Source organism: Plectropomus leopardus, chromosome 15 (genome assembly GCF_026936395.1).
Source record: "Plectropomus leopardus strain MGB_pleo_1.0 chromosome 15, ASM2693639v1, whole genome shotgun sequence".
NCBI classification, from domain to species: Eukaryota; Metazoa; Chordata; class Actinopteri; order Perciformes; family Serranidae; genus Plectropomus; species Plectropomus leopardus.
In genome coordinates this window covers 2,661,940-2,681,308 of record NC_142190.1, presented here as the reverse complement: position 1 = coordinate 2,681,308, position 19,369 = coordinate 2,661,940, and the positions used below count along the sequence as shown (strand labels likewise).

The following is a 19,369-nucleotide window of genomic DNA, read 5'->3' as shown; positions in this document are numbered from 1 at the left end:
TCAAAGTCTTGGAAATGTATTGTCGAAAATGATTATGACCCCTGTATTTGACACTCAGAGTTCATACAGATTAACTTTTTTTTTTCCCCAATATATGTTTATTGGGTTTTTTGTTTATAGAGAAGAAAGGGCGATGGCAATGTTCATAACACGTTCAGGCCCTTCTTCAGTGGTCAAAAAACAGGAACAGAAATTAAAAGATTTATAGGTGCTGCATGTCTTTGTATAAAAAAAAAACCCACTCAACTTGAGCAACCTTACCTTTCATTGCGCTGACATCTTCGCAAATGGAGTGGATTTGTTTCTTCAGGTCCGTGATCACCGTTTTATTTTCCTGAATCAGTGATTCAAAGTGTTAATTAGCTGCAAGTGAGGAGACAAACTCCGGAGCGTCAGCTAAGTTAGCTCCCATAACGTCGCCAACAGTATCATGTTTACCTGTCTCGCTGGGAGGTGGTTTAGCTGGGAAAGTCATCTTCATCCATCACGCTGATTTTCATCCCTTCTTTCGCCGCGTGGCCGTGGAAGCTGTCTGAATATTACGGCTAACGTTAGCTTTGTTAGCCGACTTCGCGCCATCTTTTCGTCACGCGCTTTCCTCTTGTCCAGTCCCGAATTTGGCATTTCACGTTTGTTCTGGGCGAATTGGACCGAACACTTTCCTAACAGTTCTTAGTCAGAGGCAGGCTTACTATAAATACGTTATTCACCGTTGAATTGGCTTTTGGTAACAGAGCTCAGAGTCTGCTCACAGCGCCATCTTGGATCCTCCCCTTCATGTTCAAAAGTTTGGGGAGCCAACTCTCCAAAAATAATGTCGGGTCGTTGCCCTCCACCCGCTCTGGAAGACTGAAAATCCGGATATTCTTGCGTCTCCCTCTATTTTCTAAGTCGTCCGCCACCTTTTTCTCAGAGACCTGCGCTTGATGCCGACGGGCTCTGAGGCGTCCTCTATGGCCGAGATCCGCGTCTCGGCCTCGGTGATGCGCGTCTCGTGGTTCTGCAGCTATTCTTGTTGTGACTGCAGGAACTGGGAAATTGGCTCCAGCTTGTCCTCAAAAACTTTAGTGAGGTTTGTGGTAACAGCACGAACCACTTCCTGTAGCGCTGGATTCATTGCGCCGCCGTCACGAGCTAAAATGCTAATAGCTTCAGTAGCTTCGCCGTTAGAGTCATCCACGGCGTCAGATGCAGGGCTTTCATTGCGTTGTCTGTTATCAGACGGCCTCAAAAAGTACGTGTTGATACTCATCGTGAACTTAAGCGATGAAAAATGGCAATATTACTACGTTTCAGTGGGTTTTTAAGTGCAAAAATCACAAACCCTGCGCTGACACTCCCCAGCCCAACCTTACTTTACGCCGCCATCTTGAAAAGCCCATACAGATGAACTTTTAAATAACTTCCCTTAAAAACATAAACCAGTGTGGCCTGATTGTGGTTGACTCATTTATTAGGTCAAATGAAGCAGGGCACTGCTGATCAAACTGACACGCGCGCACACACAGGTGGTAAACAGAGGAGGTCATGGGTCATGTAATCATGTCATGTCATGTAAGGTGTAATAAAAACCCGTCACACACAAAGTCCACAGCTCACGTCTTCTCTCTGCAACGACAGGTTGTGTGGTGAACATTAACACAGGCCACTACTTACTTCTGGGCAATTTTTATTTATTAATTTAAGGAGAAATTTCCACAGAAAGGTACACATTTTTAAGGTATGCATGTACATGGAGTTAGATTCTTCGCCCTGTGTACGTTTTAAGAGTTTCCCTCTTTTATTTCCTCCTCATGAACGAATCCAACGTGCAGAACAACTAAGATTACGCAGGTGAAACTGTAGAAACCGATGTGCTTAAAGGAACCGTTCACGCCCAAAATGAGCATCTGTTTATCAGTTTCTCAGCTTGTGTTTAGGTCAGTTTGTGAGGAAAACTTTGTTTTTCTCACACGCCTCCACCGTGAACAAAGAATTCAAAAGCAGAGAAATTTCTTGATGAATTAAAGTCAATGGGGTCCATCTTTTAGCAACATCGAAACTACATCAAAACATGCGTTTACAAACAGTCAGACTCGTGCAGTATGTTTCAGGTCTCATTTATCCCCAAACAGGCAGCTCCTTTAACCTTTAAAACCAAACTCCTTTGACAAAAACAGCTATTTTGAACACAGGAGCTGCTGCTCCTCGCAGCCTCGATCGGTTAGTGTGTGTGTGTGCTGAGCTGTTGTGGGGATTTCTATCGTATGACGAGTGTGTTTTCCACTAATTCATGAAGCTGCACAGCCACTGCAATGTCAACAAACAGGAATTTTACATGGACTGTATCTAAAGATGGACGTGTCCCCGCTAACCCCAAAACTTAGTTGGTTTTACCTGGTCAGAGATGGTCCTGACCATAGACGTTATATAAAGATGGACAAGAAAGTGTAGCTTTTCAACCTGGATCGCCCCCTGGTGTCTGTCTGCAGTACAGGTCATAAAGCCCGCCCCTCCATGTTAGTGAACAGGACGAACTAAAAACCCAAAGTACACGCCAAATAAACTTTTCCCCAAAGATGGTTTCTGTCTCATCACCCTGATGTTTGTTCAAGTGATTGTTTTAATGAAAAGTTTGTTTTTTATGAGTTATTGAATTAAACAAAAAGGGTATTTTCTGTCATGATTGACAGCTGTGACAGCCAATCTGAGCACTCACATTCAATGGAGAACGGGTGTTTTGGCGGGAACTCCCCTACTGTGTATTGCTAATATTTCTACTGCGCAGAATCCGGCTCTCAATGACATCATCCTCACAAGATGGAAATGCCCGAATCTCGGATATTTTAATCTCACTTCAGCATAGCTAAGTGGGGGCGTGTCTTTATATACAGTCTATGGTCCTGACCCAGTTCTTGAGGGGTATTTTTTGTCCCTAATCACAAATATTGTGATGCATCATGGATGACTTGTCTTGCATATATCAATTATCGCAGAATCGCAACATCGTGATAGCATCATTATCGTGGGCCAGGTATCGGGATTCCCACCGGTAACTCCTATGACTTTGTTTCATTAAGAATTGTCTCAGTTTTTGGGTAAATTAGGTTCAACACAACACAAGGGGAGAAACTGAAATACAAACGGTCATTTGAGCGGTGAAATATTGCATCTGCACTTTTCCTGAAACGTAAAAATCCAAAGAAGGGGAACTGAAGGTGTTTGTGGAAACATTCGGTGAGTAAATGCGGCAGGATGGACACACCGGCGAAGGTTAGTTACAGTGGACAGTACTGTCTACGGTTAGCGAGTATGAGACCAAATCTATCTATGATCGAAAGTTAAAATATCCATTAAAAAAAAAAATCTTATAAACAGCAATTACTCTCCATTTAATGTCAAAAAGATATGTCATATGACCTACAAAAAAAAAAAAAATATGTGCAATCAATGGCATACTCTTCCCTCTGAAGTGATGGTCGTGCAGATGACCATGCAGCGCAGCAGCAGCGACTCCCTCCTCTGTGTTTTGTTCCTACTGTAGTTTGGACTCAGCTCAGTTCAGCGCCGGGCTTCGCAGACGCCAGGTCGCCGCGTTCAGTAGTATTTCTGTAGTGGTTTACAAAGTCCACGCCCCCTCGTTTCCTCGCTCAGCCTCCTCAAGGCTCCGGCCATCTTCGACCACGTCCCTGCAGATCCAACACAGCTGAAGTTTATTTGTCCCCCCTCCCACCCCACCCGCTCCCCTCGCCCAGCAGAGGTCACTAAGGAGTCACCATGGCTGCTGTCCGTCTGCTCCTGCAGCTTCCTGTTTCACTGCTATGACACCTGCTCCACCGGCCTCATCTGCACATCTCCAATCTGACGACACAAATATCGAACTGAGATCAACACAAACAGAACATCGCGCAACTCAAACTGATGCTGTGAAAGTTTCAGAGACAAAGAGTCCAGGATAAAGTGTACATATGTACACCTCGGATATGTTTAAGTTGCATGTTTTATGTGTAGGTTCAAATCTGACTTTTCAGTTTTAATTTTATGTTGTGTGGTAAATGTTGTCCAGTTCAGGCAAAAACAAAAACTTGGTAAAGGTCAGAAAAACATCATGATTTGAACCTCTAGCAATAGCACTGCGACTTTGCAAGGATTTTAAAGGTATACAGCGGGTCGGCCTGGAGTTTAAAGTCTCATTATATGAAGATGACTTACTTCTATACGTATCTGAACCAGCTTCATCACTTCCTTCCATTCTATACATTCTGAAACAATTTGGGAAAATTTCGGGATACAAGCTGAATTTGCAAAAGAGTGAAATGTTTTCCTTCAGAGCTGAAACAGATGCACCTCCTTCTAGCCCTCCCCCCTTTAAAAGGATTCAAAATGGCTTTAAATACCTGGGATTGAGATTACCCGCACTTTATCTACTACTTTTACAAAAAATTTTACTGCTCTCCTCAACAATTGTAAACAGGACATGAATAGGTGGGCCTCTCTACCACTATCAGTAGCTGGACGTGTTAACGTTATCAAAATGATAGTATTACCTCAATTTCTATATCTCTTCCAGAACATCCCAATTTTGATTAAAAAATCTTTCTTTAAAACACTTGATAAAATCATTGTTTCTTTCATATGGGGGAATAAACCCAGTCGTATCAGCAAGATCCACCTCCAAAGACCAAAACACTTAGGAGGGCTAGCCCTGCCAAATTTCCTTTATTATTGGGCATGCAACTTTCAAAAATTAATCCACTGGCTTGAAGATAAACCAATCACAGGAAGGGCAGACTGGGTGCATATCACTTAGGCTCAGTGATTTGTGCAGCCTTGCCTCTCGTCTGTAATAACTTGACTTCAAATACAACAGTTAACCATTCTATAAGAATTTGGGCTCAATTTAGAAAACATTTTGGAATACAAGGTCCTTCTATCCCCAATGTCTCGTAAAAAAATGCCCAGTTTTTTGTCACGAACATGGCTAGAAATGATACATTTGAAATTTACAGATGTGACGTATTTGTACTTTTCAGAAACGTACAAAGCCAACATTTTATTTTTTGACTGTGCTGTAAAGAGAGACAAACCTGGACATGAGGAGGGGCACTGAGGACAAAAGTGACTGCACTGGCTATGTCTTCTGCTTTCAAACACTGAAAAAAACAGAGAGGAGAGGTTTTATTTTACTCTGGGATTTTTTACTTTGTGAAAAACTTCTTGTGACTCTTTGACAAATGCTTACTTTCATACTCTCGTACACCGCGGCTGCTTTCTCCGGATCGCTGTTGTGATGCCTGAAGGCAAACTCAGTCTCCACGATTCCAGGAGATATACACTGCAGGAAAACACGTCACACATTTACCGCCGACACAGACGAAACACTGAAATTAGTTTGGACGAGTGTCACTATTTGGAGAGTTGTTCATACACTGATGAACAAATCATTCAGGTCCTTTATTTACAGTAAATACACTAAAGCTACACTGTGAAAATACATAATAAATAATTCAAAACCTGGGAACAACTATTTTTCAAGAGACAGAAATAGACCATTTTGTTAAAGAGTAAGATCCGTTCAGCCAGAAACAACCCAAAAATAACTTAGAATAAACTTACATGGCTGAAAATGTCTCAAAATCTGTCTAAAAATACCGTTGGAGCTGTTAAATACAGCTGGAAATGTCCTAAAGTCTTAAAAAAAAGAGGTTGGAAATGTCCTGACATCTTATTAAAAATCCCCCATATTAAAACAAAAAACATGGCTGAAAATGTACCATTATCATTTTAAAAATAGATGCTGTGGCTGTCACAACAACGCCTGAAAATGTGCCGTCGTTCTTGTTAAAATACCCAGTTTAATGATCACAAACAGCCAGAAATATCCCAACTTTTTGCTGAAAATACCCGGTTCAATAGCAACAAAAATGGCTGGGAAATCCGCATCGCCAAACCTACCAAACTCCACTTAAATAATCAGTCATTTTATCACATGAAAACACACAATTCAAAGTCGACAGACACAAAATAAAACTCACAGAAACCATCTGGGTTCGTCTTTTCACCGTTCCGTTTCTGATTTAACAAAAAGGATCTTATTCCTTCACAATATGGTGGAATATGTAAAATTACCGAACCGATAATAATAACCGAAACTATACGACAAAAGGGCAAAATCTACCTGTGAGATGTTCTAGAGTATTAAGTTATTAAGTAAAGTACCTCAAAATTGTACATAAATTCAAGTATTTGAATAAAAGTACTAAGTTCCACAGAAAAAGCTGCACACTGATGGTGACAAACTGACTCACCGTGGCTCTGATGTGGGTGTTTGCTTCTCGAAGCTCTTGCCGAATCCCCTCAGTCAGAGCGGTCACAGCGTATTTAGTGGCGCAGTAGAAATGCTCGTCAGCACTCGGCACCACTCGATGTCCCCCCATACTGCAGCAGGTACATGAAGAGACAAATATGCACCAGCCAGTAGCCACAGCCTGCAGCACGACCTCGATTCAAACCTTAATGTCCGATTTATTGTCATGCTGTTTCACTCTTTTGAAACCTGAGCAAAATGGTTTGATTTCACTCAAAAACATGGATAGAAAACATTGAGCAACTTAACAAGACATGGCCCAAGCAGGAAATTAGTAAAAAAGAAAACCAAAAAAAACTACTTGGAAAAAAAGTGAAAAAAAAAAAGGATTTCTTTTTGGCAATACAATATCAAATATTAGCGTTTTCTGGTCATTTTTCTCTATAATCTTTAAATTTCCCCCCTTTTTCAAATAATTTTCTTGTAATTCTTCTTGTAATTCCTTGCAATTTGCAAAATATTTCTTGCCAAGTTGGTCATTGCTTTTTTCCCTCATGTTTTCGAAAGAAATCACATTTCTTTTCTTTATTTGCTGAGCCCAAGGTGACGTCTTGAAATGGTTTTATTTATCCAACCAACAGCCAAAAATGAGGCTTTTTTTTTTTTAAATCATGTAGGACAAAGAAAAGCGTTGAATAATCACATTTAAGAAGCATAAAACCAGCAAATGTGTTTTTTTGCTAAAAAAAAATTAAAAATGAGTATTTGATTATCAAAATACTTTCAGTGGTTTCTGGGGGAGGACCCCCAACCAAGCAACTTTTGAGCATCAAACACTTAATTTCTTGCATTCTGGTTAATTTTTCTGCACCAGTTCATACCAGTTTAGACACAAGTCAAACACCCAGTCAGCATTTCGCTCCATATGTTTTTGTGAGTTGTAAAACCAGATGCTGTATTGAATTTAATGAATGTATATTACAGTGTCATCGACGTAAATTTGTATGTGGACATCAGCGGAGACAACCGACAAATCACTGGCAGAAATATTAAAAAAGAGGTCCTAAAATGGACCCTTGAGGTACCCCACTTGGCAGTCTAGAAATGTGGATTGATGAATATTTATTTTAGCTCAGCGTTGTCTGTTTTGCAAACAGGATATCAGACAGTTCATTGTGCTGCTCGATTTTAGTGTGATGTGATAATTTTGATAATAGAAACTTATGATTTAGCCATGAAAACAGCGAAGCATTGTTTTTTTCAGAATGAGGGCAAACTGGATATACCGCCACGCGTTTGTATGCCTCTGCACATCAGAGAAGTTGCACATCTAGAAAACGTATGCTTTCAAAGAGATCTCTAAATTCATCGTTTCGAAGTGGGCACCCAAGATTCTTCAGTTAAGGCCAAAAACATGTTTTATGAGGTCACCTTGACCTTGAGCTTGAGCTTTGACCTTCGACCATCAGATTCTAATCAATTTATTCTTGAGGTTAAGTGAACATTTATTCTAAATCTAAGGCCATCTTCTGATATTGCCTTCATAGAAATGAAACTGGTCACGGTGACCTTGACCTTTGACCACAAAAATCTAATCACCTCATCCTTGGGTCCCAGTGAACATTTGTACTGAATAAGAAGAAATTCTCTTTAGTCGTTTTTGAGATATTGTGTTCGGTTCACTCAAACATTTGTGCCAAGTTTGAGGAAATTCCTTTGAGGTGTTCTTAAGATATCATTTTGACAAAATAAGACTAAGAGAAGGTCACACTGACCTTGACCTTTCACCACCAAAATCTATTTACTTGAGTCAAAGTCGACGAAATAAAAAAAAAACAACAAAAAACTCCCTCAAGTTGTTTTTGATATATCACATTCACAAGAATGAGACAAATGCCAAGGTCAAAGTGACCTTGGCCTTTGACCTATGACCACCAACATCTTATCAGTTCATGCTTGAATTAGAATAAATTTCCTCAAGTCATTTTTAAGATATTGTGTTCAAGAAAATGGGGCGAACATACAGACAACCCAAAAACATAAAGTGGAGGCATAAAAATCGACCGCTGAATGTATATGAATATGTGAATATTCCGAATTTTGAAACGGATACGAATTTAATATTCTTATGGTTCATGTAAACTGCAAAATCTGTTTAAATTTTCTAAATGTAGCACTGGCTGGGAGGCTGTATTTGCATTATTGAACAAGTCTACATCTGCAGGAAAAGTTTGACAAAACTTCTGTTTTGATGCAAAGAAACAAAATGACTTAAGCCGGTTTGACTATTCCACTTTTCCACATTTTGATTTGTTTTTTTGTGATCAAATTTTTATTTAGTTTTCTGCAGAGGATAATAATAAATCATATGAATATATCCTCGCATGGGTGCTTATACTCCAGAATGACAGTTAACCTTTTGTCTAACCCTTACCACCCCACCCCAGGTGGCTTACAATGACCTGTGATGTCTAATCAAAAAATAAAATGAAATAAAATAAAATAAACAAACAAATAAAGCAGTGCAATACAATATGTATCTTGATTTTGTAAAAATGTTAAAGCACGTAATCAGAGTATGCACAGCTGCATGAAAATGTTAATATTCTTGAAATATTCATTTTCCTTGTAACTAATAAGGGCAAAAACTGAATGTAAAGATTATTGCAGGTCCAGCAGGAGCCAGGTGGGGCTCACAGCGGGCTTTCCTTAAAGCCTGCAGGATTAAAAATCTCTGCAAACTGCCTTTGAATTAATCTATACATTCGCTCTTGGATTCGAAGGTTGCAGCTTACCTGTTAATATTGATGATGTGGCCGTCGTCCACGTTCCTCTCCTTCATTGATTTGTACGCCTCGCGGGTGCAGATAGACAAGGCTAAGACATTCACCTGCAGGGGAGGGCAACAACTTAATTTATGTTTCAGTCGATATATATGTGCAAAAAGTAATGTGGAAAAAAATAAAACTTTCATGCAGAATGTGACTTTGCAATATTTAGGAAAGCCGTGTGATTAAACGGTATCGGTTCAGCTGATTGATGCTCGCTGGGTCACTGTGTCAGACCAGCTCAACCTGCTGTTCCTGTCCTCTAAGCTGCTCCCGTGGCGACACTGATGGACGGCAGGTTAAAGCCATCGTGGTGGCAAGACAGGGGGAAGTGACCAAACAAGGTCAGCGTAGAGATTAAACACGAGCTAAAAATACACATGCAGTGCACATTCATGTGGGCTGCCATGACAACAGATGGACCAGCGTTACGAATGCAGGACTCTGGAGACTTTAGAGGAGGGGGGTCTTCGGTGGTCAAGAGCTCAATAAATCAGGATGTAACGTCCGAACAGGAGAAATAGTGCCAGCTTTCATTAGTGGGTCTCTGCTGTGCCAGAGCGTCTCCTCTGTGAGGGGAGGGGACCAGTGAGGGACGCCCATTTGTCCACACATCTCTGCTTTGACTCTTATTCTTTCAAAAACACGAGCTCTACAGTGTATGGAAGACCATTTGAGCCAATGTGATAAAAAGGGGAAAAAAAGCTATGTTATTATAATAAGAAAGTTTGTCAGCATTTTCCTTTTTTTCCTATTTTAAAATATAAAATAAAATTCTATTATTTATTTTTTTATTATTTTAACTACACCCTTATTTTGAGAAGGTGTATTAATATTAGATACAGTACCAATTCATTTCAAGAAATCAAGTCATTAATTTGAGTTTGTCATTATTTAGCAACATCAAGTTATTATTTTAAGAAACTAAAACTTTTCAAGATACTAAGCCATTATTTTTAAATATAGTTATTTTAAAATACTAATGTATTATTATTTAGAAATATTAAATCATTACTTTAAGAGACTTTGTCAGTGTTTTTCCTTTTTTATTTTAAAACAAAAAAAAAAAAATATATATTTTTTATAAAAGCTTCTCATTATTTTGAGACACTTAATCATTATCGTGAGATACTATAGCATTATTTCAAGATATTAAGTCATTATTTCGAGATACCTTGTCATTATTTCAAGACACTCATTATTTTGAGATCTTCAGTCAGTACTTTGAGATACTAAGTCTTATTTCTTGATAAACGTTCATATCGAGAGTTACTCTTTATTTTGTGATATCTAAATTAATATTTTAAGAAACTAAATCATTATTGCTCGACACTAAATCATTATTTTAAGGTACTAACTCATTATTTCATGATAGTATCATTATTTTGAGATATTAAGACGTTTGAAATACTATGTTACTATGAGATATGCTATTATTTTGAAATACTAAATCATAATTTTGAGATACCAATAATTTGTTTAAGACATTGAGTCATTATTTTGAGAAAAGATGCCATTATTTTTAGATACAAAGTCATTTTTTGAGATATTTCAGAATTATTTTATAATACGATGGCATGATTTCAAGATAGTATGCCAATATTAATGCCAATATTACAAGATACTACAGCAGTATTTTGAGATACTAAAGCATTGTTATGATATAATATGTCATCTCTTTGATATACTATATTATTATTTCCAGATACTAAGTCATTTTGAGATACTGCAGCATATTTTTGAGTTAAAAGGTCATTATTGCGAAACACAACTTTCAGATGCTAAAAAAAATGTATTAAAATGGTTGAGCATCTCAAAATAATGACTTTTTATCCCAAACCTTTCGGACATTCATTATTTTAAGATATTACGTCAAGATACTATGTCATTATTTCAAGATAATACAGCATTATTTCAAAATACTATGTCATTAATATGAGATCCTAATTCATTATTTTGACTTACTAAATTATTATTTTTTAAAAAAAGTTTCTCAATGTAATGACTTGCAGGATTATTTGTTTTCATCACATTGGCAGAAATGGGCTTCCATACCAAAGACTCAGTCTGGGCAACCATTTCAGCTGCTTCTGCTTTTCCGCTCATGTAGGGCAACCTTAAAATCAGTATAACACAGATATAAGGGGATCATTTTTCCAAACATACATATTCTAAATAAACACGATGTTCCTCTCAGGCTCGGTGCAGCCTAAGCATTTATATCTGCGTGTCTGTGTGATCCACCCACGTCGATCATGTTCCTCCAGCCCTCGGTCTTTCCGCTGAGCAAGGGCTCGTTGTGTGCGAGTCCAGCGTTGTTGATGCATACGTCCACGCCCTTGTGCAGCGTCTTGATGGCTGAAAACATGGACAGGATCTCCTCCTCGTTGGACAGGTCACACTTATAAGGGATCAGGGTGCCGCTGTAGCCCGCACTCTGACACTCTGCTGCCAGCTTCTGAAAAAAACACAAAACAGACCAAATTTAACAACACGTATGTTTTTTAGAGGATAGTAAACACTATAAATTATAAAAAAAGAAATTGATTAGGACTGAGACAGTGTTGGGTAAGAGCTGGGAATGATTAACCTGCAGCAGCAGAAGATAAGCACCCTACCGACTCAGACACTGAGGACGCAGAGAGGACGAGCAGCCGTAAAATCAACAGCACATCAGCTGAGAGTCTGACCGAACAAGTGCAGCAGAAACACTACAGTATATTTCACATGATAACAACGAGTATATTAAAATTACACTTTTGACCAAAAATCCAAATCATGACCCTGGAAAATAAGAAGCAATTCTTTCAATAATGAGAGCTATAAATTATGGAAGACCACTGCCGCCAACGTAACGAAAAAAAGAAGAAGAAAATTCTGTGAATAATTTCTCTAAATGATGTTATAGTATCATAAAATAACGTTTTTCAGGCCTATTACGTCATTATTTTGAGAAACTGAGATTTATTTATTTTTTGAGATGTGAGTGATTATTTTGAGAATAAGTCTATACTTTGGGATAGCAAGTTGTGACACTAAGTCGGTAAGATACTTATTTTAAGATACTAAGTCAAGATTTTGAGAACATTTCTCTTAATTTTGAGAAACTACATAAAGAGTTTGAGATATTAAGTCAGAATGGTTTTCATTATTTTATGATACTAGTCATTATTTTAAGGTACTATGTCATTTTTTGGAGAAACTAAGTCATTATTTTGAGATAAGTCATTTTTTTAAAGTATATTTTTAGTATATTTTTAGATAGTTTCTCATATTTTGTGACACTAAGTATTAAATATTTCTAAATATTTTGAGACCCTAATTCATTGACTTAAGATACTAAGTCATGATTTTAAGACACAGCATCATTATTTTAAGATGCTATGTTGTTTTCTTCAGTCATTATTTTTTTTAGAAAAGTTCTTTATTATTGAGATAATAAGTCATCATTTCAGGGTAAGTCTTTCTTTTGAGAGAGTTTCTCATTATTTTGAAATATTAAGTAATTTTTTTGGGGGATATAAAGTCAATATTGATAAAAAAACTGTCATTATTTTAGATGCCTTGCTTTATTTTGAGATTAGTCATTATTTAGAGATACTTTTTCAAGATTTTTGCAATACTGACATTATTTTGAGATGCCATTATTCTGAGAAAGTTTTAATTATTTAAATTTTCTAATTATATAATCTGAAATTTTCTCATTATTTTTAAGCTTTGCGCGGATGGGACGCCTCTTCCTGCGGGGCACAGCTGGGACGCTGCGGGATGAAATCCAACCAGGTCAGCGGGCCGTCCACCACCGCGGGGTTTGATACATACTGACACAGATCGCCCTGCCAGGCACAGCTGCGGCGGTCACCTGACGTCACGATCTGGCTGCCGCTCGGACAGGAGGGGCCCGGCTGATGAGGGGCCCGGCTGATTAGGGCGGGGCCGGCGAGGATGCACCGCGCTGTAACTCTCTGCTGAGTTAGTGAGCGGCACCAACACCCCCAACACCCAGAGAGAAAATCATTTTTATAAAAGCTAGGGGAAATTTTCCAGAGACCTACATTTAAATTTTTCATAATTATATATTAAAAATATTTTTTATAGAATTATTAGAGTTTTTTTCAAGTAATTTCCTAGCTTTATGTTGTTTTACTTGTTTGTTTGCGTTGCATTGAGATGCAGTAAATCAGGTTTCTTTCACAAATGAAAAAAGGCAATGAGCAGTTTAGCAAGAAATGTGCCTCAAATGACACTTTTTAATTTTTTTATTTTTATTACATACTTAAATGTTTCGTTATTAGGGGGCTTTAGTGTCCAGGTCATTGTTTTTCTTGTACTAATTTCTTGCTAAATTAACCTTTACAGGGGGTGACAGTATTACGGTCCAACAATTACTAAAATAAGTAAGTAAAACTTAATTTATATGGCCCCTTTTTTAACCCTTTGATAGTTTTTTTTGTCATTTATTTGTTTTCTTTTTTTTACTTCCCCTTTTTTGTTTTGTTTTTCTGTTTTTATTATTTTTTTAGGTAATTTTCTTAGACTTTTTACTAATTTCTTGTTAGTTTTTGGGTCCTTTCTTCTTAACATGCTCATTGCCTTCTTCCCGTGTTTTAGAAATCAAGCCAATTTGCTCAAGTTTCAAAGGGTTAAGGAATCTACTTTTGTGAAGCGCTGCTTTTTATAATCTGGATGAAATTGGATTGAGGGATCATTTGGCTTTTTTTTTCTCCTAACAAACACGTAATAGAGTGAATGCGCCCCGTCTCACACTTGGTGTGTGCAGATTTCTCTGCTCTTCCTCTAAGCTGTTTAACTGGGATTATCCAGAGAGCAGGCATTACCCGAATAAAGCTGTCAAAATGCTAAAACACTGAAAACACTTGTCTCATCCGTAAAGACTAAAAGCAGCCCTTTTTGAACGGGATGAGGACAGGTGATCTACTTTCTTTGGTCCATGTGAAGCTGACGTCAACGCCCCCTAAAGATCTGAACCTCCAGACTGAAGATCTTTACAGGGACGGGAGGACAGACCGGAGGAGAGGCTCGTCTCTACTCAGAAAGGAGGTTAACCCTTTTAACCAGAGCAAATGGATGCATTTCCTTTCAAAAACATAAGAGAAAGGGCAACTTGATAAGAATTCACAATTCACAATTTGCAAAAAAACTTAGTTTATTAAAATTAGTTGTAAAAATATTTTTAAAAAGCTGAGGAATTTCCGGGGGAAAAAAAGAGAAATTGTCAGAAAAGATGTCAAGGGAAAACAAGAAAAAAGGCAGTGATAAAATCTATGGAAAAAATAAAAATTTTTGTAGGGAAAATGTCCAGGGAAAAAGATTTGAATGATCTGAAACCTAAGCAAACTGGAAAAGAGAAGGAAACAAGAAATGAAAGAAGTATGGACTAAAAATGAGCAGGAACTAGTAAAAAAAAATTACAAAAAAATACCCAAATTTTTAAATTAAAAACAAAGAAAAAAAAGAAAGTTAGTTTAAAAAAAGAAAAATAAAAGGACTGTGAAAAAGTGCTTAAAATTATATTTTCTAACATTATTTTAAAAATGTGAGAATGATATTTATATTGCTTTTCCCTAGCTTTCTTTTTTCTTTTACACCCGAAATTTTTCCCTAGCTTTTTAAAAATCATTTTTTAAATCTACGCAAATTTTGCAATTTGTAAAACATTTTTTTCTTGGTTGCTCATTGCCTTTTTTCCCACATTTTTGACACAAAATCAAGCCACTGTGCTCAGGGTTCAAAGGTTTAAATTATTGTTTTTTAACCCACTATTTTTCAGGTAATTGTCTTGTACTTTTTACAAAATTATTATTATTATTATTATTATTATTATTATTATTATTATTATTATACTTTCCCCAATATTATTATCATTATTTTATTTCATTTTTTAGGTAATATTCTTGTACTTTTTGCAATTTTTTTATTCATTTTGTGCTAATTTTCTGGGGTAATATTTTTTTTCGTTGCTTGCCTTTTTCCCATGCTTTGAAAGAAATTGTGCCAATGTAGTCACGTTTCAAAGGGTTAACATAAAGAGGAAGTGGTGTCAGTGTGTTGTTGGAGGGGAGAACGAGTTTCTGATTTAAGTGGGAGCAAACAGGCTGTGATCTTGGTCCAACGACAGGAAGTCTCCGGCTGTGAATCTGTGTGTCTGAGTGTGTGTGGGTGAGTTCTGGCACCAGCTGGACCGCCATCGCCAGCACCAGCCCACATACTGGCCACGCCCACAGCTCATGGTGCTGAAGCACGTCGTCCCACACATAAGCAACCAGGTCCCGAGCTATGTCGCAGCGGCACAAGATACATTCATCACAATCCAAACTGAAACCGGATATCTGCAGGTGAAGCATGTTTAGTCTCAAATTTTAACCCTTCAACAACTGGATCAATGTCAGTTTTCTTGTGCTGCATTCAGAAATCTTTAACCAGCATTTAAACCTCTGAAACCTAACAAAATTGGTTTGATTTCTGCCAAGAACAAAAGAAAAAATGTAATAAACAGCTTATCAAGAAATGTCCTGGTGACAGAAAGCTGGGGAAGATTAGAAAATATTATCAAAAAACGAGGGAAATATTGCCAGAAAACTATAATTGTTACAAAAAAAGAAAAAAAAAATGTATTGAATTTTTTTATCCCTTTCTTAAGGTCATTTATATTTTGTTCTTCTTTTTTTTAGTTTCTATGATTTTTTTCTCTTTTCCTTTTTTATTTTCCAACTTTTTACTAATTTTTGGACATTTTCTTATTAAGTTTCTCGATTCCTTTTTTCCATATTTTTGAAAGAAATTAAGCCAATTTGCTCAGGTTTTTCGCACACAATTTTATGACTTTATAATGTCAGAAATATTTTTTTTTCTTGTAAAATTTGTGAATTTTTTCTTGTAAATTTAGGAAAACTTTAATCTTACGTTTTTTCCATGGAACATTATCCCCTTTTACCAGCAGCAATTTTTTCTTCTTCTTCTTCTTCTTCTTTTTTTAAATCATTTTTAACACCTACTATGGCCCTAATAGGCAGTCATACATTCTGAACTACTTTGTGTACTTGTCTTATTTTGTCATCCTGATTTTCTTTAGAAAATGTTTTACATTTACTTTACATACATATTTTGCAATCACTTGTATCATCAGCTGCTTTGGTGTTGGAGCCATTAGGGGCCTGGATGTTAGAGCAATCTTTATCCTAAATTAATAGTCACAGGATGCTAAATCTGTATAGATTTTAACTCTGGTCCAGTGACTCCTAATCAATGAGATTAATCAGCCGATGATCAGCTGTGATAGAGGGGGTTTGGACTGAGACTTCTGTCGTGTGCAGAACAGAGCATCGGTTCGGTCTTTGACCCCATGTTAGACGGAGAGCGTGTTTGTTTCAAAGTGACAGTAATCAGCCAAATGAACGTTTTCTTTAAGGTGTGAGTCAAGAAGCAGAGCCCTGTTAGGACGGCACAGTTTAAAAGACTTTCCAGAAAACGAGCCACGACATATGGTTCGGTTCTTGGGCAGTTATGGAAGACTGCAAACACAGCTGTGTAACTCAAATACAATCACTGTTTGCTATAACACAGACAGTCTTGATAAGAGGAACGCTGAAAGATAAAAAATCTTACAACGCAAAAGACAAATGATGTTTCAGCAGGTCGTAAAACCTTTGCATGTTACAGTAACGGGTGCACACACACCCTGCAGCACTCCCGGGCACATGTGTACATGCCTACATCGTCACATTCACGGCCAGTAACCCCTGCAGCGGGCTGTTATATAATATAAGGTCTACAATGCAGGGACATCACTGTCCCGCACCATGTTCATCAATCATTCACCCACTCACGTGGAAGTGGGATAAATGGACCAGCAAAACAACTCGCTGGAGGAGAGATAAAAATAAAGACGCCAAAGTGCTGAAGGCAGACAAGCTTTTAAGTGGTGAGCCAGATCAATAGCAGCAGGCAGCAGCCGCGAGCACAGAGAGCTGAGAAATTAGATTCGTCTCAGGTTGACTCAGGAGGTCTCACAGACAAAAGATGGAGAGTGTTACAAGCCACTGTGCCTCCTCCGATTCCCTGAAAAGTCCGATATGCAGTTAAAGATGTAATGTAGCCATAATTCAGCCAGTAACGCCTCCCCTCTAAATCCCTCCTGCCCCCATCTCCTAAATACCTGCGACACACAAAACTATTTTGCCTGTCATAAAGCATTTCCATCCTCATTACTGAGACTGTTGTCCAGCCATAACAAAAAAAGTGTGCAGGAGGAGGGAGGAGGAGGGAGGAGGAGGGAGGAGGAGAGGAGTGCTGGCAGCCAGAGAGTGAAACAGAAGGAGAGAGAGAAAAAAATCATTAAAAAAAAATGGAGAAGTAAAGCTGAACAAAACGCTTTATCATTTCAGTATGTTTTACTCTTTAAGAAGCCGGACAACGGCAGCACAGGATGATCAGGCAAACACAGCCGCTGTCCTACGGTGACGTGCACATACATGACCTGGATGATCCTGAAATCTTAGACATGTCCTTAAGTTCTAGAAATGTCATAAAATCCTAAAACATCTTACAATCCTTGAAAAACTTTCTTAAATATGAGAAATGCCTAAAAATACGAGAAACATCATAACAAAGAAATGTCATAAAACCCTTATGTCCTAAAATCCTAGTAATGTCCTAAAGTTATAGAGAAAATCTGAGAAATGTCCAAAAATCTTAGAAACATACTAAAATCCTAGAAATGTCTTAAAGTCCTAGAGATTTACTAAACTCTGAAACTAAAATCCTAGAAACATCCTAAAATCTGAGTAATGTTCTAAAATCCTAGAAATATCCTAAAATCTTAGAAACATCATAAAATCCTTGAAACTTCCAAATCCAAGAAATGTACCTAAATCTAACAAGCATCCTAAATTCCCAGAAATGTCCTAAAAATCCTAGAAACATATATGGAGCTGCTGTGACTCGTTTCCTGTCATTTTGCAAATTGGCCCAAAGCAAAGAAAGTTGAGTATCGCTGGCGTAATGCCCTTTAATTGCTGTTACACTTGACAGAATAAAAGTTTTTTTCCATGAAGCCACCCATCAGAGTTTTGTCGAGAGCTGGAGGCGAAAAAAGATTTCACGGAGGCGTCCGCTTCGAGGGAAAATCTACCCAATAAATGAATTCACGTAAGACAAATTTAGTGCTAAATTATCTTAAGTGTCATCAATGAAACGTAAACAACTCCTAAAGCCAAGAAGTAGAGAGCGAAAACTGTGTTCAGAGATACCATGAAATACCAAGAACACAGCTGATAACAAACTAAGAGGAAGATCTTTATTCTGCTGAGCGCCGCCACTCTTTATCCAGCTGAACTACTACTGTGCGACATAAAAATAGACCCTTTCCAGTTTAGCAAGCGAGGGGTTAAAGGTGCCAGTCGGCTATATAATAGGATTGCAGCGGAGAAAGAAGGGATAGTTGTGCGATTATCTCTGAAAGACTGCCACCAAAAGGTCTAAAGGTTGAACAGGGTGGTTTTACAGCACTTCCTCCGGGACGGCCTCGTCAAGAGAAAGAGATAAGAAAAATAATTACTCTTTTTTTTTTTTTTAAACACTCATTGACAGACTTTCTGGGAATTCAAATCCAGGAAGAAGTTTTAGCAGTAAAGATCTTCAAACCAAAAAATGACACCTGAGAATAAGCACAACACAATACGCAATTTTCTGCTGCAACGGGCCTCTCAATCGAAATAATAACAAAATATGGAGCCATGCCATCATTTCAGTCAATTTCTCCCTTCAGTGTTCACTATTTAGTAGCCGAATTATCTGCAGAGGTCTCTTCTTCTCCACAACAAACAGACCAGGCACTTAAAACCAGTAAAAACACTAAATAAAGCCGTTTCACGTTAAAAACCTGTGTTTTTTAAATACCGTTTGGCTTGTCACAGATGGGCAGCTTGCCCAGGGGCTTCGCCCAGAGATTTTATGACATGGAGAGGCACACTACGACCAAACAAGGAAACTTCTCTGAAACACTGACGCTCCAGGTCCAATTTAACCAACTAGTAGGGGTGGGTGATATCTCAAACATAATGGAGGTATTGCTGCTTTTTCCAGAAACGTCCAAAAATCCAAGAAATGGACTCAAATCAGAGAAATGCCCTATAATACAAAAAACATCCTAAAATCCGAGAAACATCCTAAAATTCGGGAAACTTGTTCTCAAGTCATAGAAACTTCCTAAAACCCTGCAGCCATCCCAGTTTGA

The 19,369-nt window shown here is 37.9% G+C and overlaps 1 protein-coding gene across 1 annotated transcript in view; it reads right to left on the bottom strand.

Moving 5' to 3' along the window:
- Positions 1-1,656: 1,656 nt before the first annotated feature.
- The window catches only part of dhrs11a (dehydrogenase/reductase 11a), a 32,339-nt gene continuing 14,626 nt past the window's right edge, over positions 1,657-19,369 (bottom strand). Inside the window, exons 2-7 of the mRNA XM_042499867.2 lie at positions 11,363-11,572; positions 9,082-9,176; positions 6,288-6,417; positions 5,222-5,314; positions 5,067-5,132; positions 1,657-3,840 (exon numbers count right to left, since the gene is read on the bottom strand). Of these exons, the coding sequence (XP_042355801.1) occupies positions 3,799-3,840; positions 5,067-5,132; positions 5,222-5,314; positions 6,288-6,417; positions 9,082-9,176; positions 11,363-11,572 (636 nt within the window). The 3' untranslated portion in view covers positions 1,657-3,798. The remainder of the gene's footprint in view (positions 3,841-5,066; positions 5,133-5,221; positions 5,315-6,287; positions 6,418-9,081; positions 9,177-11,362; positions 11,573-19,369) is intronic.